The sequence below is a fragment of the Sorex araneus genome, chromosome X (assembly GCF_027595985.1).
Source record: "Sorex araneus isolate mSorAra2 chromosome X, mSorAra2.pri, whole genome shotgun sequence".
Taxonomy (NCBI): Eukaryota; Metazoa; Chordata; class Mammalia; order Eulipotyphla; family Soricidae; genus Sorex; species Sorex araneus.
The window spans coordinates 257,955,520-257,982,863 of NC_073313.1; the positions used below are offsets into that span (position 1 = coordinate 257,955,520).

At 37.2% G+C, this 27,344-nt stretch overlaps 1 protein-coding gene across 3 annotated transcripts in view; it reads right to left on the bottom strand.

Moving 5' to 3' along the window:
- The window catches only part of CUL3 (cullin 3), a 108,659-nt gene that overhangs the window by 39,557 nt on the left and 41,758 nt on the right, over positions 1-27,344 (bottom strand). For all 3 annotated transcript variants that reach the window (XM_055121619.1, XM_055121620.1, XM_055121621.1), the window contains 2 exons: positions 23,174-23,287; positions 657-817 (listed from right to left, as the gene is read on the bottom strand). In XM_055121619.1, the coding sequence (XP_054977594.1) occupies positions 657-817; positions 23,174-23,287 (275 nt within the window). The remainder of the gene's footprint in view (positions 1-656; positions 818-23,173; positions 23,288-27,344) is intronic.

The following is a 27,344-nucleotide window of genomic DNA, read 5'->3' on the forward strand; positions in this document are numbered from 1 at the left end:
GAAAAAAGAAATAGGAGAGAAAAATTTTTTTTCTGAATGTGTGAAAAATCAACCACTAGCTACAAAGAGACAATATTTGGTACCAAATGATTTTGGGTGTTCATGATCAAGAATCAGTTGAAAGAAAAGAATTTTAGGAGTCCTCATCTAATAGATGCTCTGAATACAGACAAGCAATCTTGCTTAAGTTTCAGGTTCTGGCTACAGTGTAACAAAATGGCACTAAACTCATTTTATCATAGTGTGTGTGTGTGGGGGGGAGGTGCAAAGGAATATGATTAACAGGAGGGTGCTGTTTCTTTTTAATAGATAAAGAATCAGAGCTAGACAAAAAGTCCTTGAAATGTAGCAAATGTTATCGCAACAACAAAGGAGAAAAATGCCAGCATACGTTTTAAACATGAGGAAATCAAAAGGGAAGATTAGTGACTGTTCTGTTCATTTTTTTAAAAGTACATTTAAAAAAACCAAGATGGTCTCTTCCAAAAACACGTGTGCTCATAAGTTAAAAATAAGTAATTTTATTAATTTAAAACTTTTGAAGATTTGCACACTGTGCTCAAAATCAAATTTAAATTCTAATAAAATTAGGACACAATTTGGCTTTCAATATGCATTCACTGAAGACCAAACCCAGAGTTAAAAGATGATCATACCGGTCTACAACTTCTCCTTTCCGTTCTCTTGCAATCATATCCAATAGTGTTTGTCGTAGATGATCCCTAATACACCCATATCGTACAACTTGATCTCGAAAAATAATTAATCCCAAATTGTAGACATTCTCCACATTATTTTGTTGTACATATACACGGTCCTGTGGTTAAAAAAAAAATTACATAAACATGAGTACAAGTTCTTGCAAACTAAAAACAGTCACTGTACGCTACCATAATGCAGAGAACAAAATTTCAAAAGCAAGTTTCCACTTCAAATAATATGAAAATTACTTAATCTCTTAAATTAAAAGCCTGAACAAATGTTATTGAAACAAATAATGAGAAGGGAAACTATTTACCCTAAGAAAAAGAGGAGAAAGAAATCACACCAGGAAGAATCAAAGACACTGACAACCAGAGAGAAAAGGAAGAGAAAGAGGGTGCAGAGTGCTGGCCCAGGGGTAAGGCACAGGCCCTGCACAAGACCAAACCGAATTAGACCCCCACACCTCGGGGCCTGAGTAGAGCAGCATGGGTAAAAAGAGGGCCCTTCGGGTTCCCTAACAGTATCTGAATGTCCTCTTCTCCCAAATCTTTATCTCCCGAAGTTGTACCATGCCCCAAAATGTTTTTTTTTTTAACCTTATTTAATACTGTATCTGAAGATAATGCGTTCCATAAAATAAAAGTTTAATGAAAACATACCACTACATTGACTTAAGTTGACTACTTACAGGTATGTACTAAAAGGTTCTAAAGGCTTGAACTGAGCTGCCTAATTTGGGAGGGAAAGGGGGCAGGGCACACTGAGCAGTGCTCAGAGCTACTTGGTGACTGTCTAGGTGTGGGGGATACGCAGGGCCAAGGACTGAGCCAGAGCTGGCTTCGTGCAAGGCAAGCACCTTCGCTATTTATCTCTGGGGTTCATACCATTAAGCATCATATAACTAAAATACCTCTAGTCTGTATCACTTTAACAGATTAACTACTGGCAGTCATTTCTTTTTCCCAATGTAATCACAGGCAACTCAGTTTATAAAGCACAAAACCCCAGAATTACTGGCAATATACACTATTTCTACATTATTTAAAAACTCCCAGTTATACCAAAATATACTGAAATGTAACTCTTTAACCCACAAAGCATCATTCCTTCCAAGATCTTTTGTTCTGGGGCCACACCTGGTTGTGCTCAGGGGACGATACAGGGTGCTGGGGACTGACCCCAGGCTCACGACTACACAGCAAGCGCATTACCGGCCGGACTAACTTACTGGCCTCCTCCTTTTAGTTCTTAATCTGTTGGCTTTGGTAAGCTATAAACTTCTTAAAATGTTCAAATGACTGGGCCAGAAAGCTAGTACGGAGGGTGAGTAGAACCTTACATGTGACCGAGCTAGGTTCAATCCCTGACACCATATACAGTCCCCGGAAAACCTTTGAGGAGTGATCCTTGAGTGCAGAGCTAGGATTAAGCCTTGAGCACTGCCAGGTGTGACCCAAAAATCAACCCCCAAATTATAATACTGCATGTTTGTGTATAAAGATGCACTCATAGCTTTCATTGGATTCCTGGAGGCATCTGTAATCAAAACAGTTAAACACCACCATTCATTACAAGCAACACTAAACAAAACTATCAGATGAACAAGAACAGAAGTTTAACCATATGGTACTAATCAGCCATTCAACCAATTTTACTAAGTAACACCTCTTCCTATGACATAATTCCTCCAAACTTCCTTCACTCATTTTACACAGTGGTACATGCTTAACAGCTACAAGGGAAGCGGCTCATCTACTAACATTTATGATGGTTCAATGTTTCTACACTGCAGTTAACCTTGGCTAAGTTCTTATTTTTCAAATCCTGACATCAACTTTAGTGAGCTCAAATTTTTCACTGAAAACTTCTCCGTTAAATTCTTGGATTTCACACAATTAATTTCTTTTTTGGTCACACTTGATGGTTTCTAGGGGCCATTCCTGGCTTGGGGTCCTGGGATCACTGTGAGGGTCACTTCCAGTGCTCCAGTCTGCGGGGCTATCAACTCGCCCACACTCCCACTTTCAAGATCTTAAATTCCCAGTTTTTCCCTGACCACATCAGCCCTCCTTTTAATAACTTTAAAAAATTTTCAACTTTATAATTTTTGGGGGCTGAGGGCAGGGGAACTGAGTTATACCCAGTGGTATGCAGGGGATGTAATGCCAAGGAATCTACCCAGGGCTGTGGCTGATGCAGCACTGTCCCTCCGACACTATGTTCTCCAGCCCCTGCTTCTTTGTGATAAATGCTACTTTTATTCTTGTGATGATTAGGCCAAACTTAACCCTAATTTTCATTCACTTTCAACACAAAACAAGATGTATTAAATAATAACTTATAAACTTAGAAATTTAAAAATTACTCAAAATATTTAAAAATCCTGTTTCAAAATAAATCCCTTTTATTAGGAAAATAATCGTTTCATTGCATTATTTATAAGTTAGATTTTTATAGTTATATGATTTTTCATGGTACAGGAAAGTGCCACCATTCTAATCCAATGACATCTAAATCAGTATTGGTCAGTTAATTAAAAAGTTGATGAGAGACTCTCTCTCTCACTCACTCACACACACACACACACACACACACACCTACAACCCTTGATGTTTTAATTTAAAATATATTCAGCTATTGAGACTTTCTTTTAATATAAGAAATGAGTTCAATATATATAGATATAAACACTGATACATAAAAGTTTTTAACTTTCATTAGTTTAATTAAGATGAAGCATGAACAAGGAGTATTTTTTATGTAAAATCCCTTCTGAGAATTTACAATTTTTACTTACTCCAATCTTTTAAATTATCCACACCTAATCCAAACCAATAACAATATGCCTTATCAAAATATTTTGAAACGTTTGTTTCAAAACATTCATGGTTCAATTTACCATAGAACAAACTCAGACGCTTTACACCATTTTATTCATTTGTACAGCATCAGATTATGTAACAGTAACAAGCATAACTGGCATAAAGCAGTTTTGAAAACATAACTGATAGAAAGTACACAGCTTAAGTATTACGAGCAAAGCAGAAGACAAACTGCAAAGCTGGTGAAGTGTGGAAGTTCTAGAATAAGAAGTGCTGGTAATTCCGGCAAGTCCTTTAAATTTCAACTGTTATAAAAACCCATAAGACACTACACAAATCTTGTAGGGGAGACAAAAGAAGGTTAGAGCAGAAGAGGATGCATGCAAGCAAACTAAATTTAGTATATCCACTAGAGATCTCTCATGAAAATGAAATTTTCTTAATTTAAAAGATGTTAAAGAATTAAATTACACTTTAATTGTTTTTGATGGAATGGCACAACCTATAAAAATCTCGAAACAGAAGACACATGACATAATTTTGCCAGTAACTTCTTTTCCCAGTAAGTGTTAAGGATGAAATAATTTTTAAAGCACTTCCTCACCCCACCACTTTTGAGTCTTATTCCAGTTTGACTTGTATTACCATAAAATTCATTGTCCTTAAAAGTAGGTCGATAATATTAGTTTTATAACTACTGCCACTACCCATTCTAGTATGTTTTCATAACCCCCCCATTCACTCTGTTCCTTTGCAGTCAATCTCCACTCCTAGCAACCCCTGCTCTCTATCAATTTCCTTTCCTGGACACTTCATATAATTGGGACTATATAATGTACTCTTGTGCCCAATTTTTCACTTTGCATTAAACTGCTATGGCTCATTATCGTTGCTATTTTGGTTTGGTTTGGTTTTTGGACCACCCCAGCAATGCTCAGAGGGGTTATTCTGGCTCTAGACTCAGAAATTCCTTCACCCGCGCGGGGACCATATAGGCTGCTGGTGGTTGAATCTGAGTCAGGCACATGCAAGGCAAGTACCCTACCTGCCACTAGTATTATCTCTTCAATGGCTCATTAACAGTAACACATATTCACTGCTGGTTAGTGCTGAAGAGTATTCCATTATATGGATCTGCCATATTTAGTTTAGCCATTCATCAGCCCATGAGTATTCAGACCTATTTTCTATTGTGATTATAGTCACAATACTCCTTTTCTGGGTTTTTTTTGGCCACACCTGGTGGTGTTTGTGGAGTACCCATCAGTTACTCCCAGCTCAAGTCAGTGTTCATGGGATATGCAGTGCCAAGGCTCAAACCCAGGTCTCCGGCATGTAAAGCCCATGCTAGGCCATTCAATTGTTCTGTGGTCCCATTTGGGCACAAACCTTTTGTGAACAGACTTTCATTTACCTTAAACATATTGGTAGCAATGTAAGAACTGGGTCATATGAAAACTGTCTTATCTTCTAAAAGTATATAAATCAGCTACATTAAGTTTTTGAATAGGAAAACTGTTGTGGAAAAAACTGGATATTAAATCAGAAATTCTTCATGTAATTTTAGTTCTACCATTAAATGGCAATGAGAGCTTGAGGAGGTCATTTATCACTCTATCATCCACACAAAGGGCTGATAAAGATAAATCTCCTCTAATATGATTTCCTATGACCATAACCTTCAACCAAGATGTATTTTACTATTACGCTTTCCATTTCTACTTGTTACCAATCTCCTCTAGCTCTTAGTTTCCCTTCCCAATTTTATGCAGACTGATGCTATTACTAACAAAATAAAGAATAGTTCATGTTCAGGGCTCTGGAGTACAGGGTTTGTTAAGGCGCTTGCCTTCAGATGTAACCAATCTCAGTTCAATCCCTGGCATCACATATAATCTCCTGAGCACTGCCAACAGCGATCCCCAAGGCCAGAGTTAGGAGTAAGCTATGAGCACTGCTGGATGTAGCCCCAAACACATCTCCACTCGTATTGCAAACGTGTACTGCCTCATGTTCTCTGGCAAAAAAAAAGAGAGGGCAGAAAAAGTGTGAGAGGTGCAGTCAAAGAATTCTATCAATTATTATAGGTAAGGAAGAAGCATGTTTTAGTGAAGGAAATAAGCATGAGAGAAAGCATCATTGTAGTCCAAACAGAATACAGAACATCAAAGTCCACAAAAGATGAAAGGAGAGAGGGAAACACACAGTGTAAAAGAGCTCAAACTGTCTCAACTGGAAACTGGGAGATACAGATGATGGTAATAGTATTTAATATTAAGAAAAAAGACGACCCTGAAGTCTGATTACAAATATTAGAGAACTGATGAGTGGAAAGAGCCCAGAAACTTGAGTATGGCTACCTTAATTAAACATTGTATATATGTCACCTGTATTGAATATCTAGATTTATAATTAATTTTATCAACAAAACAAAGGTTCTCAAGGCATATATCCTAGTGTTTCTGCACATTCACACACAATAAACTTATGATCTGCACAGATATACTAGAATATTTTTGTTTTTGTTTATCAGCACTAACAAGAAATTCAGTTTGTGGTACACAATCACATTTTCACATGAGATACTAAGAGAACTTTTAAAAGAAATAAATAGCTGATTACATAATATAATGTTAATGCAGAGTTAGTAACAATTTAGTATCAAATTAGTAACAATTTTTTAAAACTATTGCGATAACTAATTTGTATTTTTAAAAAAGATTTTAAAATCCCAACGTTAATTTCTAGACAAAGAAATATAATCTCAAAGTGAGAAAATAAAAATCATCTTCAAAGAGAGGAAAAGCGACTAAAGAATAACTCAAAAATAATACTTCAATCTAAGATTCTGCCCCAAATGAATTTTAAATGAATCTAACATTTGCAACTTATCAACTGCGGTGAGCTTAACAGAGAGAAAGTCAGTGAATCTTTCTGTGTATATTTGTTTTAGAAACTGAGTTCAGCGTCAGAGCTGAACCACACCCCTACATCTGTTTGCATTTTTAAGCCCAAACACAGGCCTTTAAAATATAAAATGTTCTGTAAAATATGCTTGAAAACCATGTATGAGTCAAACTTTAGATTTAGCAAGGGGATAGGAGTTTCATCACTACAGAGATAAAGTACATCTTAAATTTCTATTTATGGTTCTCTCTTAAAATTGCCACTCTAGTCTGAGCAAATAGACAGCAAACAAGGACATTTAAAGGCGAGATGGATTCAGAGGTGAGAGCGAGTAGACAATGATAGAACTACTGTCTCTTTTCACCGAGTTTGGAAGAAAACACTGTTTTTGCATGACTTCATCTGCAGTTAGGCTGTAAGTCAACAAAGCACTCTTACTTCCATTCAGTCCTGAAAGAACAGTGTTTATAAAAACCAACTTTCTTCCTAAGAACTAAGAAATTATGGTAATGCATTTATATTTATCAGCTTAAAAGCATACATTCGAGCAGGTGAGTCTACAAATTGAAATGAGAGAGAAGTCTTCCTCAGCTCCAAGAAAGGGGAAACCAGCCGATCTCTTGTGAAACTCTCTTGGGTAATACTACTTATGGCCAAGGGCTCCCTTTGCGGTCCCAGCAGAACAGAATTATCAGCCTACAAAATGCTTCGTCCTCTAAGATCATAGAGATTACTATTGAATCTTTTCCCTTTGACAGATGATGGCTTTACCAAGATACCTAATCCACCAACATGCCTAAATATTTCACTAATATGTGAGAGCACACACCCAAGCATACAACAATATTCTTACAAGTATCAGAATGCATTATGCAAAATGACGCATCTTCTGAAAATTAAACCTGTGCAAAGTTAAACAGCATCAAAGCTCATAAAATGGTTATTAAAAACAAATCAGAAAACAAAAAACCCTTCAAATTTGATTAAGTTGGTTTTTTTTTTTTTTTTTTTTTTTGCTTTTTGGGTCACACCTGGCGATGAACAGGGGTTACTCCTGGCTCTGCACTCAGGAGTCACTCCTCGCGGTGCTCAGGGGATATCATACGGGATGCTGGGAATCGAACCCAGGTTGGCCGAGTGCAAGGCAAAACGTCCTACCCGCTGTGCTATCGCTCCAGCCCCCGATTAAGTTGTTATTTTAAAAACAGGTTTGCAAGAAAATGGTTCTGCAAATATTTTTTAACTACATTATTATAGAAGAGCAAAGTAGAACAAATGGGTAATAGGTATAGTAATTAACAGTGCACTTAAGAAAAGACACAGAATAAGCTATCTCAGTATTTTATGTTCTGCTTCATTTGAACACAATGTTACCGTGAGAGATTAAATAGGTATTTGAGAAGCAAATTTCAAAACTAACCTTTGAATTACATTCAACTCTGGAAACTTAGTACTAAAACAGCAGTTCTTTGTTGAAACAAAGAACCATAAATTTCTTTTTAAACTATAAATTTGTTGAAACTATAAATTTCAAGGTATCTCTCATATGTCTTTTTTGCTTTAAATAACAGTAGTTTAGTACTTGAACCTAAGAGTTACTGATTAGAACTTATTCATCTACACACTCCAGCCAGCTCCAACTTAAAACCAATAGCAGTTATTTATTTAAGAAAGACTATTAATATTGAAATAACTCTGGAAGTTCGTTTCTGAAGTAAACTGTTAAACTTGTTAGTCAAATTCTTAAGTAAGACTTCAGTTTCTTGCCTTCATAGCAAGAGGATCTGTTAATGGTGTTTTATCCAAAATTTAAAAGAGAACAGAAAAAAAAACATGAAAAGGGCTAAAAATACTTATAAATACTAACTATTCGAACTGGAGAGATAGCACAGTGGTTCGATTCCTCCATCCCTCTCGGAGAGCCCAGCAATCTACTGAGAGTATCCCGCTCACACGGCAGAGCCTGGCAAGCTCCCCATGTCATATTCGATATGCCAAAAACAGTAACAAGTCTCACAATGGAGACGTTACTGGTGCCCGCTCGAGCAAATCAATGAACAACAGGACAGTGTTGCAGTGCTACTAAATAATCATCCTACCTGTGAACTAGAGACAACCCCTAAGATGTCCAACTCATTTTAAAGAAAGAGCACAGAACTGTAACAAGTAGCCACAGACTGTCAGGACATGTTTCTGTCTGAACCTGCTCCCCCTCCCCAAGCTTCCTCATCTGGCAATGCTCTATCAACAAGTAATAAATGTATGTTTTCAAACAGGATTCACTTTCAATCCATGAAATACAAATTAAGAAGGCTTAATACGATAATTAGATACAATTAATACAATTAAAAAAATACTAACACACCACAAAGAAAAAAAACAAACCAGAATAAAAGGTTCTTACTGCAGTTACAGAGGAAAAAAATTAGATATCTGCTGTGACTACAATGCCAACAGTACACTGTTAATATGCAAAATAGTAAACCATACAGATTGATTACCACTTCATATTTTATTGAACTACTGATAAATGAAAGCACTGAACATGCTATCAAAAAGCTTGGCTTGAAAGTTTAGAACCAAAGCTGTAACTTTCACCACTGTGAAATGGGACTGACATTTTTCACAGGGCTAGGAGCGTTTATAGAACAATGTAGCTGTAAAAATTCTGTTTTAAAATACCCATTTATTTTAAGAAATGTATCCTAGGATATTTGATAAAATCAATACCCTGGTCATACTTTCTCATAGTACTGTTCACTACTGCAAAACTTAATAATCTAATGATGATAAGAAAACAAAACACGAAAAATTTAAACCAATCCCTTTGAAAACAAAATTTATAAAAGTTCAATGAAAATAAAGCTATCACACCACATTACTATCAAAAGAACATAAAAAAAAAATACCTCAGAAAATAACAAGTGCTGGCAAGGATATGAAGAAATTGGAGGGGCTGGAGTGATAGCACAGTGGGTAGGGTGTCTGCCTTGCACACGGCCGACCCGGGTTCGATTCCCAGCATCCCATATGGTCCCCTGAGCACGGCCAGGGGTAATTTCTGAGTGCAGAGCCAGGAGTGACCCCGGAGCATCGCTGGGTGTGACCCAAAAAGAAATTGGAAATCTTAACAAGGATAAAAAAAATGGTGAGGCAGCTATACATAACAGTATGGCAGTTGCTCAAAATATTAAAAACAAAATAATCATATATGAAATTAAAAAAAGCAAGGTCCAACAATATCTGTGCATAAATATCCACAGTAGCATTACTCAAAACACAAAACATCCTGTGTTCACTGACGGATCAATAGGCTAAGTAAACATGGCAAATAACATACAATAAAATTGTCACTGAGTCTTAAAAAGGGAAACTCTGGCACATGCTCCAACATGAATGAGCCTTGGGTAACAAATGGAAAATAATTTTATGAATCCACTTATATACAATTATCTGCTGAAGTCAAATCCTAAGAGTGAGAAAATATAATAGTGTCTACCAGGGGGATAGACCAATGAGCGCTACTGTATAATGAGTGTCAAGTTTTAGTCTTGCAAAATGAACATTCTAGTACATTTTGTGTGCAAATTACAACAATTTAAGAAACAAATAAAACAAATATGGGACTAGAGAGGAAGTACAAGGGTCTAGGTGCTTGCCTTGCATGCAGTCAAATACAGTTTGGTCCCGTACACCTTGTAAGGTCCCCCAAGTCCCACTAAGAGTGTTTTCCTGAGCACAAAGCCTGGAGCAAGCAGAGAACAATGCTGGGTGTGGTTCAAATACCGCCCCCACCCCTCTACTTCCCTGCCCTCGGCAAGCAGTTAGAACTTGAGGGGAAGGTTTACAGGAGAAAAATGCAAAAGAGCCATTTTCATTATGTCTGCTGACTTACCACCTAAGCATTAGTGAGACACCAAAGAAAAATCACGAGTAACACTAAATTCAAGAGCTGAACAGATAAATACTGAAACTTATGACACACTAATCACTGTATCACTGTCATCCCGTTGTTTTTCAATTTACTCAAGTGGACACTAGTAATCCCTCTATTCTTCCCAGCCCCGGGATTTTAGCAGCCTCTGCCTACTTGTCTTTCTCAATGACTGGAGGCTCTATAAGGGTCAGGGGAATGAGACCTATCGTTACTGTTTTTGGCATATCGAATATGCCACGGGGAGCTTGCCAGGCTCTGCCCTGTGTGGTAGCTTGCTGTGCTCTCTGAGAGGTACCCTCTATGATTTGTTGCCTACTGTCTGAACTCCATTGGTGTGGTAATTATGGAAAATGGGTAGAAGTGTCTTATAATGTGTCCGGATAGTAGAGGTTGGGGCTGGGTCCCTTGGGGTGGGGAGGGTTCTCACCTGGCCCCCCTCTGGGGCGCCCTGGAGTGAAAAAAGCCTGGCGCAGAGTCAGGAATTAATGACACACTAATATGGACAACAAATTGGTAAATACTTGGTCTTTTAGTGAAGACACCAGAAGAGCTGGGTGTTTTTGTCCACCCCCAAGCCCCGTCTCTGCAGGGTCTGAGTGAAGACATGATCTGGAGATAAAGGCAAAACCAAAACTACAACAGACCTGTAAGGGACCTGACTCAAGTGATGGCGCACCTGTGAGGCCCTGGGTTTGACCTCAAGCCCCACACGCCTCCCCGTCCTGCCCTCTCCCCACCAGTCCCCCTGGGGTCCACTCCTAGGTTTGAGCGCTGAATGAGGCCCAAAGCAGTACTCCAGGTACTACTGGCCGTGCTCTCAGAGTCCCCCCAAACTGATGGGGTAGTTAACCCTACTTAAAAAAAAAAGACCAATCTTAATAAAGCCCGAAAGCCAGTCACATGAGATCATGGTGGCCTGCCCAAAGATGCCTACTAATCAGAAAATTCTCAAATATCCTTTAAAAAACTTATGATAAATAATGCTGTCAAATCACTAGGCTTGTCTCACCTGCACAACAAAATAACTGCAGCAGCAGCTCAAATACTGAAAACTCAGCAAATCAAAATATTCAAAGCTTCTTATACTATTCAGAAAGCAGTTTTTTAAATAGCACAAAGTAAACTCTAAGGAACTATAATCACCTAACTACTAAAAATAATGAAGCTATATAATAATTAATAGAAAGGGGGTGAGATAGAAAGTATACTTCATGTAAAAGCCATGAAAGATGTGAAAGCCAATAAAGAACAGGTGTGACAAATAGAAATAAAAATAGGCAGGGTATTAAAAATATGTTTTAAAAGTATAAAGTGATACACATTAAAGACAGAGAGGGAATATGGGATGATATCTATCCTGCAAACAATATCCTAAAGAAAACTGATACAATTGGTAATGTAGACAAAACAGACTCAGGCAATAAGTTTTACAAGAGAGGAAGGATAATGAGTAAGTTGATTCAACATGTAAACAACCCTAAATTTATATTCACTGTGTAACAAAATTGAAAACATAAGCAGAATCAGACAAATCCAAAGTCAAATGTGAAGACTTTAGCACTTTTGAATAACGCAGAAAAGGATAAAAAGTAAGCAAGGATCAGGAGATGGCTGGAAGTGCTGGTGGCAGAAACTCTAAAGGTGAGAGGCTGCCCTCAAAGCTGGCCCACGGGGTAGCCCAACCACTGTCAGGAGTGGCCAGAGTACCTTGCTGGGAATAGCCCCTCATTATTGCTGGGGGTGGCCTAAAAACAAAAGCCAAACAAGCAAAATCTTAATAAATATGCATAACAGGAAATTAACAAAATGTAAAGGCAATTTACTGAATGGGAGAAAATATTTGCAATTAACAAGTCAAGAGGTCAATATATAATCACAGATAAAGAACTCTCAGTGTAATTCAAAAGCAACAAATCTAAAAAAAAAAGAAAGAGAATCTAAATAGTATCTTTTCTAAATATACAGGCACAGAAAGAAATGCTCAACATTATGAATCACCAGGGAAATGCAAATTAGAACGGCAATGAGGCACTAACTTCACAACTGTAAGAATGGCTAGTATTAAAAAGACAAGTAACTGAGAACGGGCAAAGATGTGAAGAAAAGAGAACTGTGATGGAATCTGTATCTGCTTTATACTGGCAGTATAAAGGTTCCCAAAACAATGAAAATACAACTGGTGTATGATTCAGAAATTCTCTTTCTGGTTATTCCACTGAAAAACTCAAAAGGTACATGGCCCTCCATGTTCACTGAAGAACTATTTACAGTACACAAGATATAGAAAATATATCCAGATATAAAGAAACAGGAGGAAGACTCTAAGTGCACTGATGGAGGTGAATGGATTAAGCCAGTGTATGAATGACGTAAGGGAAGGGAGAGGGAATGAGGAAATAAGGAAGAAAGGGGAAGGAGAAAGGAGGACGAGAGAAAAATCTAGTCACAACATAGGTGGACCCCAAGGGCACTATGGTAAGAGAAGGAAGAACCTTGTATGTTCTCTCTTATACTGAAAATCTAAAACACCAACAAAAGAGCAAGACGGCAGGCATAGAGAACTGAGTGGTGACTGCCAAGGAAATGGACTGGAGGTAGGAGGAAAAGTAAAAACGGGTAAGAGAGTCTTCATCGGAACAGGTATGCTGTCTGCAGGGGAGGAGAGGGGGCCGCCCTGCTACAGCCACTTAGGGAAACAGCCAATCCCATGATGGATGCGGTTTTGGAATAAAGCAAGCAAAAAAAATAATGGTATTGTTAATTCTGGTAACTAAATAAACAATGGTAAATGTTTTTTAACGATTCTCTGTAATTAACATTAAGTCACTGAATGCAATTCACAGCACGATTACTACAATGATACTGTACTGCACAGAGATCTAAAAGTCATCTTCAAGCAAAGTATTATGTAGCTCTGGGATGGCTATTAGATGTAATATAGTGACGGTTTCACCCGTGTGTGTGTGTGTGTGTGTGTGTGTGCGCGCGCGCGCGCACGCATCAGGATACAGTATTATATATCTCATACTAAAAAAATTTTTGAATTACGTGAAAGATTTGAACAGGAATAAGTGATCAATTTGACAGCATACGTATTTTATCCAACAACTGAAAACTGAAAAGCTGTAATTAAAATCTGAGATTTTCCTTCAAAGAAATCGCTGAGAAAAGACAAGTGCAAAATGAGATATTGTTGTTGTTTTGGGTCACACCCAGCCAGTGCTCAGGACTACTTACTCTTGGCTCTGTGCTCAGAGTTCACTTCTGGTGGGTTCTCAAGGGACCATATGGGATGCTGAGGATCAAGCTCCGGTCAGCAATGTGCAAGGCAAGCACCCTACCCCTGTACTACTGCGCCAGCCACTGGAAGAGGGTATTTCATCGCAAATTTATATGCCACAGAACCTTTACCAGAACATATAAAGAACTTTCACAAACCCAAAGCACAAAGCTTAGAAACCCCACAATTTTCTAGAACATGTGGCAGTCCTTAAAATAAAAAATAAAATAAAATCAAGAAGACCTTCTATATCAGCAAGGGTTAGTGTATTCTGAAATAGTTAAAAATAACTACTAGGCCTAATATTGTTGACCAGCTTTTAAGTGTTTCATAATGACAATTTTAAACAACTTCTGATGACAATTCGGTACCTAAAGTCTTAAAAAGTTGAGTAAGGAAAAAGAACACTAAAGACCTGTAATGCTTCAATGGCTTAGAATCACAGATTAAGCCACTATTCTTAAGTGAGATTTGGGTCACCAGGATTATCTGCTCAAATAGGATGTGCATACCAAAAAACTTCCAATCTGGAAAGGGAAGCAGTTGTTAAAACTGTGCTGATACAAAAGATGTCATCATTGTATACTTACAAAAAGAATGAATTTATCATTACATGGCTAACCAACTTAAGCAAATTAAAGCTAAAGAACAAAAGCTAAAGATTTCCAATTCAGCATTAAATGTTTTGCTTACTACTTTCAACTACCTATATACTACTGGTAGTAGTAGTCTGTATGTGAATCAACCATTCAACTTTGGAAGAGTTATAAATTCTGTTGAGCTGAGTTAATTGACATAATTATTCTGCACTGTTATGCAGCAAAATAGTTAAGACCATGGGCTTTAGAATGAGGGGGAAGAAGACTTGGATTCAGTTCACTAATCCAGTCAAGGAAGTGGCTGATTTTTTCAGGTCAGTTAATCTCTAACTTCAATTCTTAATCTAATCTCAATTTACCATTCATTTGCAAAATGAAAAATACAACACTAACCTGTAATGTCAGGTATTTGAAACATGTAGCACAGAAATGCAGCCATGTAAAAAATGTTATCTACCGTCACATATCAGAAACATGTTTACTTTTCAAAGAAATTTAAAGGATTGTGTTAATATATTCACTGCCCTAAACTATTTGTTTAAAAACAGTAAAGACACTGTGAAGATTAAATGAAATTACACAACATTATTATAAGTAGTATTAGGTAGAACTGCAACCAAGGCTCGATTAACGCACTACAAGAGCACTAAAAAAATTAAAAAAAAAAAAGCTCACTACTCTTTTAAACCATTGCTTTCTTTCCCTAGATACCATAGTCTACTTTCACCTGTAGTCTACTTTCAATCTTTACATGAAATGAAACTTCAGAGCTGTAAAATGTTAAATGATATATTCAACAGATCCTCATCCAGACCCAACAGACAAAGCCTCAGAAAATCTGTAAAATTGCATATAAAAGGGCATATTAAGTGAAGTGGCACAGATGTTTATTTCTATGAGTGGCATGAATTTGATTATTTTCTAGGGAGCCTATAGTCCCATCCCCACCTCCGCATATGAGACTGCTCATCCAATGAATTTTTACAAGTAAGGAAACAAGAGTCTTACCACAGAGGTTAAACCACGGAAGCAAGTAAAGCTAAAGAAAGAACAAAAGCTGAAGATTTCTAATTCATCATCAGTTTGCTTACTACTCCCAAATGCCTACATACTACTGGTAGTAGTCTTCTGTATGTAAAAAAGGTTCCCTTTCATATTACGTCAAGAACTACTGTTTTGGGGGCTAGAGCTACAGCACATTGGGTAGAGCATTTATTTGCCTTGCAGAGGGTCGACTCAGGTTTGATTCCCAACATCCCATATGGTCCCCCAAGCACCGCCAGGAGGAATTCCTGAGTACAAAGCCAGGAGTAACCCCTGAGCACTGCTGGGTGTGACCTAAAAAGCAAGGGGGTGGGGGAAAGAACTACTGCTTTTTGGGTTGGAGAGAGAGTACAGTGGCCACAGCCAACTGGGGTTCAATCTCCAGTACTACATGTAGTCCCCCAAGAACTGCCAGGAGTGATACTTGAGCACAGAATTAGGAGTAAGTCCTGAGGAGGACAGCTGGAGTGACCCAAAAACAAAGTAAAAGAAATATGTACTCTTATTTCTGGCTGCACCACGGATTCTGCTTAGTGCCAGGCAGCAGAAAAACTTGCCTCCCTAAATGCAACTGCTATACTGTCAATGCACATAAATAAGAACTGTTCACAGGGCAGAGTAATCCAGGAGACTTGGCTTAATCTGAACCAAGTACTGAGACCATAAGCAAGAAGAAATCCTAATTATCAAAACAGAACACCTTTTTTTTTTGGGTGTGTGTGTGGGGGGGGGGCTCACTTTGATTTTTGAGTCACACCTGCCTATACGCTGGATTTATTCCTGGCTCTACACTCAGGGATCACCTCTGTGGGCTCAGGGGACCAAAATGAAATGTCAGGAACATTTAAGCATGGGTCAGCCAAGTGTAAGGCTAGCACCTTGTACCATGCTTTGGGCCCCAAGCATAATAGTCTTAGATATGCTGGCAGTAAGTCACAAATCTAAAACTCAAACATCATTAAGAAAGAAATAAAAATAAAAAGCCTCCCATGAACATAACCTTCTAGCAAAGTAAAAATACTCAACGGGAGCTAGACAGACAGTACAGCAGGCAAGTGCTTGTCTTGCATGTGGCTGAGCAGGACTCAATCCCTAGCACCATAAATGGTCCCCGACACCCCTAAGAGTGATCCTGAGCACAGAGCCAGAAGTAAGCCTGAACATAGGTGGGTACGCCCTCTGCCCTCTCAACAAGAGGCTTAATAGCCCAAAGCCGCAGAATTCTATTTTCTTAATGTCATTTTGGAGCAAATAAGGTGTCAATAAGATTCTTAAGCGACTTGTGCTTTCCAGAATATGCTACATTCATTTCCCTTAATGTGCAATCTAATTATTTTTTTAAAAACCCGGGAGCGTCTGAAAGTGTCAAAATCGACAGAAAAAAACAAAGACCCACAAATTCTACCATTTCGTGCTCCTAGCATCTTCTGATCTCCAAGGAAAACTTAGCATTAGTCCTTGTCATCTATTAACTTTGATAACCACGACATTCAAACAAACCACCAATCTGACATGCTTACTGATGTCTAAAATTTGCTTCCATTTAATCAGGCTTCCCTTCACCCACATACTGACATGAGCAAACTTGACCATTAGAACACATCAATCACCAAACAACTAAAGAGCTTTCTTCTGCCTTTCCTACCGAAACTATGCCATACTCATTTCTTAGGGACCCCTAGGCCTATTGACTTAACACCCAATACTTTAATATCCTGGATTTTAAGATTCACTTATCTTTTTATTAAACAGTACCAATAACCATCTTCAATCATACTATGAGAATTCTCCCTCACACCCAGTAAGACAAATACTATCACCGGATTCTCCTTATTTTGAATGTTTTCTGAAACCTCTAAGCAAACTTGGAAAAATACAAACACTGCAAATAGATTCCACTAAAATGTTGTGAGATTTACCCAAATTATCCCCTGAGAACTACAGATGATCCATTTCTTAGCTACCTGACCCCAACACAAGCGTATCACTTCAATCTCTGCCTCTCCTGTATTACTTTCTCCCTTGACTCTGTGACATGACACTTCATCTCATATATAACCTGTGAGTCCACTATGACTTAACTGGAAGAGCCTCTAGTCAACCTAAATCATTAGTCAATCATAAGCAACTCACATGCTTTGCAACTCTAAACTGATGGCTACAGCTTCTACTTGACTAAGAGTAAGACCATCAGAACAAGTGCCTCAATTTCTCATCTCTTCACAAAGTCATTGCTATTTTCTACCTCATCTCTTTACCCATCCTTGATGACTTTCCAAATAGTCCAAAGAAGTACTGAATCTCTGTCTGTGTTCCCTATCATCCCATGCAAACTTTGAATTTACAGTCTCTAATCTTTAAGGATAACCTACAACACTACCATATTCTTGCCATTTGTAAAAATGATTGGAAATAATCAAATTCAAATAAAACCTTCAAAATATCTTTGGAATTCCTCATAGTTTTACGAATAAAAATTTTTATCACTTTTATTAATTCCATATATTAAGTTAGGAGATTGTTTTTATTTCCTTTGACATTTATTCTAATTTCACAGGACACTACAGAATATCTTCCACAACTTAATTTTTTTCTTGACACTGCATTTATTTTCATGGTTTATGAAGAAAGAAAATGAACCATATATCACTATAGACCTATGTATTTATCAATAATTAAAGTTACTATAAAGCTTTCTTCATAAGAAAGTCAAATCCTTTTTCAGTCTTTTCAATGAACTAAGTAAAAATAACTTATTCCAAGAGTTCCAAAATAATCATGTGTACCATGCTAAGATTCAATAGAAATTTTTTAAAAAAGATTTAATAGAAGAAATTAAAAAGAACAAATTTCAGTAGAAAACACAAAGCTAAGTCGCCTATTCAGTTCAGGGACATGCATGCTTTTCTTTTAGACATGGAATCTGCCAAAGAGCAAAGCTGTCTGGGACAAGTTTTGACCAAAGGCTCCATGCACCTTGTGACTCATTTGAGAGTCAGGACATATAATTATATTTTAGATATATCCCCTATTTTTGGAAGTTATATAAACTGAGGCCTCTGGAAAATCCTCAAAGAATGTAATATAGATGTTATTAGAAAAAGTAGTTTTAATCTTTGGAAAATTGAAAAACAATTCTTTATCTGGCTGAAATATTGGTTGTATGAGTACATACATCTGTCAGTACTTTTGTACACCTTAATTCTAAACACTTCAACATATGAAAATTTTACATTAATTTTATATTTTTACTAATACAGGTTGATAAATTTTACAGTCCCAGGGATTATACCTCATGTTTGTGAGGCACTCACGCTACCACTGAGTATATCCCGAGCCCTTACCTTAACTTTTCAAAGCACATTCGTGAAGTTAGCCCAGAATACTACATATAAAAAAGGAAAATATTTTTTAAAAGTTGATATAAATAAAAGAAAAATTTTGATATAAAAATTTTATATAAAAAATTCTCAATTTTATCAAGTAAATTTTTTTTCCTGAATGAAAAAGTTGTTGTTGTTTGAGAGCTCCAATTTCCTTACCTTCTAAGAAAGTGAAAACTGAAAACTTTATGGAATTTTAATGTTCCTTTTCTTAGGACTACTTCCTGTAACTGTAATTGTGAAAAGGGAGGAGGGAGAGGAAGAACATTTTCCAGAATTTTTTTTACACATACCTCTCCTATCGGGTTTATGTGAAAAGCAATTTAAGAGCACTGGCCTGAGTGACAGGACTGAGTATAAGATCATTCAAAAGGCCCAGGAAGATGGTACAGCGGGTAGGGTACTTGCCTTGCATATCGCTGACTGGGTTCAATCCCTGGCACTGCCAAAATTACTTTCTGGGCACTGCCAGGTATGGCCCAAACACCACCCCCACACACAAACAGTACATGTCATATTGCTAAAGCTACCAAATGAACTGAAGAACTTGGGTCTGCATCACTTGCGAAATATTTTTTGTTTTTTTCCACACCCAGCTGTGCTCAGGATCATATGGGCTTCCAGGGATGAAAGCCTGATGGACCACTGTATTCTCTCCAGCCCCTCAAAACGGATTTTTTAAAATACAGGCATTTCGAGGAAGCATGAACTTCTGAAAAAGAATACATTAACTAAATCAAGAAACATATAAATACCTATTTGGGGTGAGGAGCTATGCTAGGTATTGGAATCATATTAGTCCCATTCTCAGGAAATTCAAGCAGAGGGGAAGTGAGGCATTGAACTACACCAAGGATAACTGTGACAACTGTTGGAAATGATACATTGTATTAAGATCCAAGGAGAGCAAGGGATGTCAGTGGAAAGCACTCCAGGCACTCAAAGCTAAGGCTTGCAAGAATATTCAGGTACTGTTTAAGAGGAAAAAAAAACAGGAAACATTTAGACACACACAAAAAAGTATTATAAGATGGTAAGGGTTTCTGTATGGCAATAACATGATCATGTGCTTTAAAATAAAACTAGTAACATGAAAAAGATGGCAAATAAGACAGCCAAATGATGCTGTTAAGACTAGTTACTGAATACACCAACAAGAATATGTTTGGTAAAGGGTGGTCTATAAGCAATAAATGATGCAAGAAGAGGAAAATAAACCAATCAAAAATAATTCCCTAGTTTCTGGCAGAAACAAATGGATGATAATTGATTATAAACCCATTTGGAAATATCAACTTGTTAACTCTCAAGAAAATCATCAACTACACAAGATAATTTGGGAATAAAGCACAGGGGGAAATAGTCAAGTATTGTAATGAAAAATTCTGAAAGAACATCTGTAAAGGATTCCCTAAGAAGATGAGAATGGAATATGGTTGAGAAAGAAAAGTTCCAAGTTAGTAGGCATTCTAGGGCCAGAGAGAGAGCTCAGATAAGGCCTTGCATACGGTCAACCAGGGTTTGATACCCAGCACCTATTATGGTGCCCTGAGCTCTGCCAAGAATGATCCCTGAGCACAGAGCCAAAAGTAAGCCCTGAGTTCTCCCAGTGTGGCCCAATTCAACCCCTCACCCCCACCCAACAACATAATCACAGGCATTCCAAGAGAAGGCTGTTATAGAAATTAAGATTCTAACATGTGAAAAGAACATAGCTGTGCCAAATGCCACAGAAAATAATCAAGGACAATGAAAGTAGTGATCTTTGGCTTCAGAGACACACAGATTATCAGTGATTCCAGTAAGAGTTTAAATGGCTAGAATGTGTCACCTAAAATCTTAACTGGAACATATTCAAAGTTAAAAAACTGGTAAGAGAAAAGAAAATAGATGCCAACACAAAACATTTTTCTCAAGACAATTATGCGTGAATGGCAAGGAGAAACCTGGGAAGGCAGTGCAGGTGAATACAACACAAATTTTAATGGCATTTTATTTTGCATATAAGGATCCTGAACAGGTCTAACGCTTAGGTGTAGTATTTTTTTTTTTTTAAAGCCAAAACCAAAAAACATCCTGATAAGCTAGAAGATAGAATCCTTCACACAGGTAGAGAACTGGAGGGCACTGACAGGAGACACTGCCCTCCTTTGAAACAGTGTGGGAACAAGAAAACCGTCAAAGTGGAGAATATATAGATTGCAGATTCAGTGGCGAGAAGTAAATTTGTTTCCTACCCGATGCTCTTCTCTTTCTCTATGAATAAAAGGGAAGAATATTTATTATTAACAGAGGCTTGAAGAGAAAAGACTATCTGCAAGTGGTGGAGTGAGCTAACCAGAAGAGCTGACATGAAGATGTGTGGAACGGGTTAACCAGGAGCCTAAGACAACAGACAACAGCATGATCTAACTCTGGGGCTTCCTCCAGCAGGAGCACAACAGAGGTAAGGGACTGGGTCTATTCAGGACTGTGCCAGCAACAGATCACACAAAAAATATCAATACTAGTTCATTTTGTTAAGTATATTACCATGCTTAACATAGATGGCTTCTTTAAGCCTTATGATGACTTTAGCCAAAAGCTTATTATTTTCATCTTTTAAGGAAGTTAAAGAATGAACTAATAAGTTTCTTGGTAATGGTCACAAACAGCCAGGATCCGAGGTTTAAAATTCCATTTGGAATCCAAGAAATGAAAATGGAAAATGAAAAACTAACATGATTTAAGAGTAAGTATGTGTATAATCTGAAATACTTCTTTTAATAACAGAGTAATGAACCATGAAAATTATTTGAGAAATGGTTCTTAGTGAAAATGTGTAAGACTCACCAAATCCAGAATTTCAGAGACAACAGTAGCAAGCTAACTTATCACAGTATCCTAAATACTAGGTTTTCATTCTCATTTACCTCAAATGTCAATACAAAATGACAATGAGACTTAGAAGGAATACATTAGCTATAGCAAAAATGAACTGTTAAACACACTTAAATAATCAGTTAAGTATGTATGCTTACTTTGAAGCACCATGACTGACAGTGCCACTAAGGACAGAGATTCGTGCAAACAATGTCATGATAGCAACACCTTCCACCCACCACTGTCTCAGGACCCTTCTCCCAACCACCACTGCCCTTGAAGCTTAGTTTTAGGAATCAGTTCTCAGGTTTTATTACCTTTGATCATTTGTTATTCCCATAAATATTTCAGTTCAAACTCCTAAAAAGTTAAAAATGCATCTCCCCAATATACTTGTCACTAAGTTCCAATGAACCAAAGATAAGCTTGGCTGATTTCCATCACTGTTACAAAAAACTTGGCTGCTTGAAAATTCTTTGAGAGCACTACTTTATTAAGTGAGAGAACTAGAATAAGCTCTAACCACCATATTACAAAAGAAAAAAAATGTGAAGAGCAATGGTTTAGAAGAAAATGATATTCAACTCCCAATTCTGTTAAAGATATAAATATCAGACTTGATAATTTAGTAGTGACATAAGCTTGATATGCTTCACTTCTTCTTATAATACACTATTAGGAAAAGTTATGGACAGCTTAGCTTAAGTCAATGTTTTCCAAATTGCCTTAACAAAGCACTGTTCTTGACAAAAGTAGTAATATGTAAAGATATGTGTGTGTGATATAAAGAGTAGGCACACTATAGGAATTTACTACTGGAGAGAAAGATGACAGCTATTGTTACAAAAATATTATGTTAATATGAAATAAGTCATAGAAGATATAAAACCATTAGATTTTACATATTTTCTATGAATATTTAATCTCTCATACTGTCATTTAGTCACTTTTACCCAGAGATGTATTAACATGTTAACAGACTTTTCAATATTTTGAAACGTAAAAGCAAGATTGTGAGAAAAGTTATCTTCCCCCTGCATTTTCTACTCCCATCATCCAGTATGGCAAGCTCCCCATGGCATATTCAACATGCCAAATATAGTAACAATAACGGGTCTCATTCCCCTGACCCTGAAAGAACCACCAATACGGCACCATTTGGAAGGATGAGTAAGGAGAGGCTGCTAAAATCTCAGGGCTGGGACGAATGGAGATATTACTGGCATCCGCTCGAGCAAATCAATGAACAACAGGATCACAGTGACAGTGACACAGTGATCATCCAATATGTGTAAGAACAATTAAGATTTTATCCATATAAGGCTGGTCCTTACCTAAGTTTTAGGAATAACAAAATATGGTCAGAGAGGTGGTACAAGGGCTACCAAGCCCAGGTAGCTGACCCTTGCTGGATCCCTAGACATCTCTGAAACAACAGAGAAGCCCAAATAATCCCTGGTGCCCCAGGCCAGAGCAGCACTGAATCCTCCACTGAACTGCTGGCTGAGAACCATGGAGATGCCCTGGTAGTCAGCTGCAAGACACCACAACTTCACACACCCCACCCCCACTCCGCCTCAGCACTGCTTGGGAAGCTCCCCTACCGAAAGAACCAATGAAGCAGCACCACTTACCATATACATTAGTATGTCTCTAATCATCACCATAGCTGTCTGATGATCATTCCAAGCTTGATTTAGCGTTTGAAGAAAGTTGTTATTCAATGAATTTAGTACATCTTCTCGCACCTATTAATAGAAGAGTTCATTACAGTTTGTTTATAAGCATACATGCACAATTCAGGCTCAAAAACATACATGCACTTATCTGTTCAATAAATACTACAGTGGAATTCTTATTTTAAATCAAGAAATATAGTAAGCCAGTAGGATATTTTAAACTAAAGTAAAACCTACACACAGAAGACTACCAAATGTGGTATGTGTGGTCCAGATCTACTTCATAACTTTCAGAAACTGAACAACTTCCTGGGCATTTTTCAACTATTCATTAACTTAAAGGTCAGTCAGAATGAAATCCTTGCTACTTACAATGAACTCTATTAAATTGGTCCGATGCTATTGTTGCAAATAAATTTCCTATTATACAACCCTTCCCCATCTTTGAAGAATGACTGAGAACAGTGACTTTGCAGTCAGCCTAACTGGGCTCAAACTCCAGCATCCTGACTATCTGTGCAGGTCTTGTACTTTAGTTTCCTTGCTTGTGAAATCATATCCATTTTCCTATAAAGAGTCAGGGTAGAGCCTGGCACTCAGCAGGCAGCACTTGTGCCGTACCATTTCTTCTTCCTTGATTTCCTCCCTTAACAAACCAAGCTTCCGCTGCAACTCCACAGAGAAGCCCTCTCATCACCACAGTACAAACCAGAACCTCTATCTCCTCATACTCACCCCTATCACACTATTAAATTACATGCTTATAGTTTTACCTACTAAAATATAACTTCTATGGCAGCAAGGATTCTAGCTTTCCGTGTGTACCTCCTATGCCTAGAATTTAGTAGGGCGGAAGACCCTAATTTCATCCTCACCATCCAATAACACAAACCACCTCCAGTTGTTAAAATTTTTCAGGCTCCGCCTATGGAGTGTTAACTGTCTTCCCAATACAATCATGATAAAACTCTAATTCTTCAGACTTCAAGAAATCCTTTCTATAGTTCACAAGCAAACTGCCACCTGCAGTTTGCTTGTGAACTATAGAAAGTTTTACTATTGCTTCCTTCCTGCTGTCATCAGTCTTATGAAACGATATTTTAAGACTAGAAACAGAATTTGGACTGAGTCTAGCTTTATTGTAAAAAGGCAGTGTACTCGTCCTTTAAGTGACTACAGCTCTTCTGAGGCTACTTTGTCAACCTCTACAGTCATTCAAATCCACAATCCTTTAAACACTAACCAGACATCCTCTATCTCAAAATGTTCTTTACCACAGATAATCTGTACTTGTGGTTAAACATTTTGGGGAGGTGTTGTGAAAGACTCTCAATCAATTTTGTGCTTTCTGAGAAACAAAATAACCATTTATTGAGATATACAAAGAGCTATAAGCCTAAATTATAAACACATGGCAAAAATGTCATTGTATATTAGATCTAGTTTTAAAAAGAAGCTGAAATATCAAAGCTGGGAGAATAGACAATGTATTTTCTTTTAATAAATGGGCAGAAACGGGGTCTAATTTGTTTTTTCTTATTTATTAGTAGAAAGGAGGTCATTAAGAGCTTTTTATCGGTCACTGCAGCGATCCTATTAAACATATCATACGAAAACCACAAGTCTCTGTCAGACAATTTAGAATTTTACTCTTTATCTTTGTTCAGAAGACAAAGCTTCTTAACTTAAAGATACATTATGTCACAAATATATTCACCAAACCAAATAATAAGCTCTCATGTTGATCAGTCGACAGTACTAGGGAACAAATACTCTTATGCAAAATGAGCAATGTATTTCAATTCACTAATCCTAATACTTGTGAGACAAAAATTCCCAGTTAGTTAACACTAAAAACACACCAAACTGAAAATATGTATACTTACAAATTTTTTCACTAAGCCTCCCTACTACTGAACCTGAGCAGCAACTGAAATTCACGATAATACTAACTACTAAAACCATGAACCACATAACAAAAATGAAATCTTATATATTCCACACACCAACCATGTAGCCAATTAATCCCTTGCACTTAAATGAACTCCCCACTGACCATGTTTTCTGGGCCATACCCAGAGGTGCTCAGAACTTACTTCTGGCTCAGTACTTAAGGACAACTCCTAGAAAGGGGAACCACATGTGGTGCCAGAGACTGAATCTGGGTTGGCTGTTTGCAGCGCAAGGTTCTCAGTGAATTTCTATACACTCTTGTTATAAAATAGTTTTGTGTTAACTGTATATAAAGCTCCCCAATAGGAAAGCAAAATGTTCTTGATGTACTTGCTGAATGAATAAAAAAATGACTAACTGAATAAAAGAACATTCATGGCAGTAGGTTATTCTTACTGACTGACATACTTTAAAATAAGTCAAGCATTAACTTAAGTTTTTCTGTACTCTTGTCTTTCAACAAAATAAACATGCACTCAACTATAATTTGTCATAAGACAAAACTGTTTTATGTGCTTCAAAAATTACCGACCCATCAGTAACAATAATTTTTACTTAGGAAAAAGTTGAATAAGCTGACTTAATATTTATTTTTGAATGATTATGCATTTGCAGACATTTTAACTGAAACTTAAATGCTTTCTATAAACTTGCCACAATCTGTTTTTAATTAATTCACTCTATGAGCGAAAATTCCTCAAATAATATGCCAGGAAATATTCTTTCACTCTGATATATAAAAGTGATTGGGCTTGGGCGACAGCTCAAAGAGCTAAAGCACATGCTCTGTATGTAACCCTAGAGAAACTGGATTTACCCCACAGCACCAAAATGGTCCCCTGGGCACACAATAACACCAATAGCAAACCCCAGCATTAAGCTGAGAGTAGCCCCAGTACTGTCAGGTATGACTCAAAAATCAAGAGAAAAAAAGAAAAAGGAAAAAATAAATCTGAATGTGGATGCTTTAACCATTTACAAATATAAGAACAAGCTTTTAAGCACACCTGATTATAAAACAAAATAAACATTATGTGAATAAAGATTTAACCTTTATTTTATAAAATTTTAACAATATAGGAATTTGAAAAAAACTGTGGGGTTTGGGCCAGAGAGTACAGAAGGATAAAGGCCCTTGTCTCCTTTGCCACCAATTCAGTTCAAATCCCCACAACTGACGTTCTCAAGTACTGCCAGGAGTCCTCTGAACACTTCTAAATGTGTTCCAAAAACAAAAACGATGTGAGAGCAATGTGGGTAAGGGTAACATAGCTAGTCTCACAGCCTAAAAGAACCACTGACTTTGCACTGACAAATGCAAAGAAAGGGTAACCCTACTATAAAAGCAATGCCAGGACTAAAGGGGTGTATGGACCAGCATGAACTCAAAAACCTACATTTAGAAGGACTAGACAATGAGAACATAGGATGGAACCAGCAGTGAGAAGTGGGTTAAAATTAGTCACTGAAAACAATTGTCTGGACATGGTACTTGATCCTACAAAGGACAAAATGACAGTCCTTTAGAGCAGGACTTTTTAAACTTTTCCCACTAGTTCTGCCTGAGAAATGTTTACACAAACTTGGGTATATAGGCATATATAACAGGAATTTAAAAAATCAAGTATCTACTGATAATGAACCATAAAAATTTATTTTGAAACTTTGTTACACAAGGCACATTGTAAGCAGCTATAAAACTTAGAAGACAGAACAAGCTAAAAAAAAAGATGTATCTAATAAAATATATAAAAAATACATATGCATATAAACACCCCAAATAGACAATTTATAAAACTCAACAATAAAAAAAGCAACTTGATTTTTAAAAACTGACAAAAAGATCTGGACAACTCACCAAAAAGATATCCAGATGGCAAATAAGCAATGAAAAAAATATGGAAAGATAGCCAGTATCAGATCATTAAAGAATCATTAATCAAAACAATGTAACACCACTACATATTCATTACTGGACATTAAAATGGTCAAGTTCAAAACACTAAAACTAACAATAAATAGCTGGTGAGAATACGGAGCAATAAGCACTCGCATTCCTTGATAGTGGTATCTGGTAGGCCATTTTTGAACAGTCTCACAGTTTCTTACAAACTAGAAACACTCCTATTTGATCCAGCTTTATGCTCCTTAAACAAAAATAGCAAAAGAATAA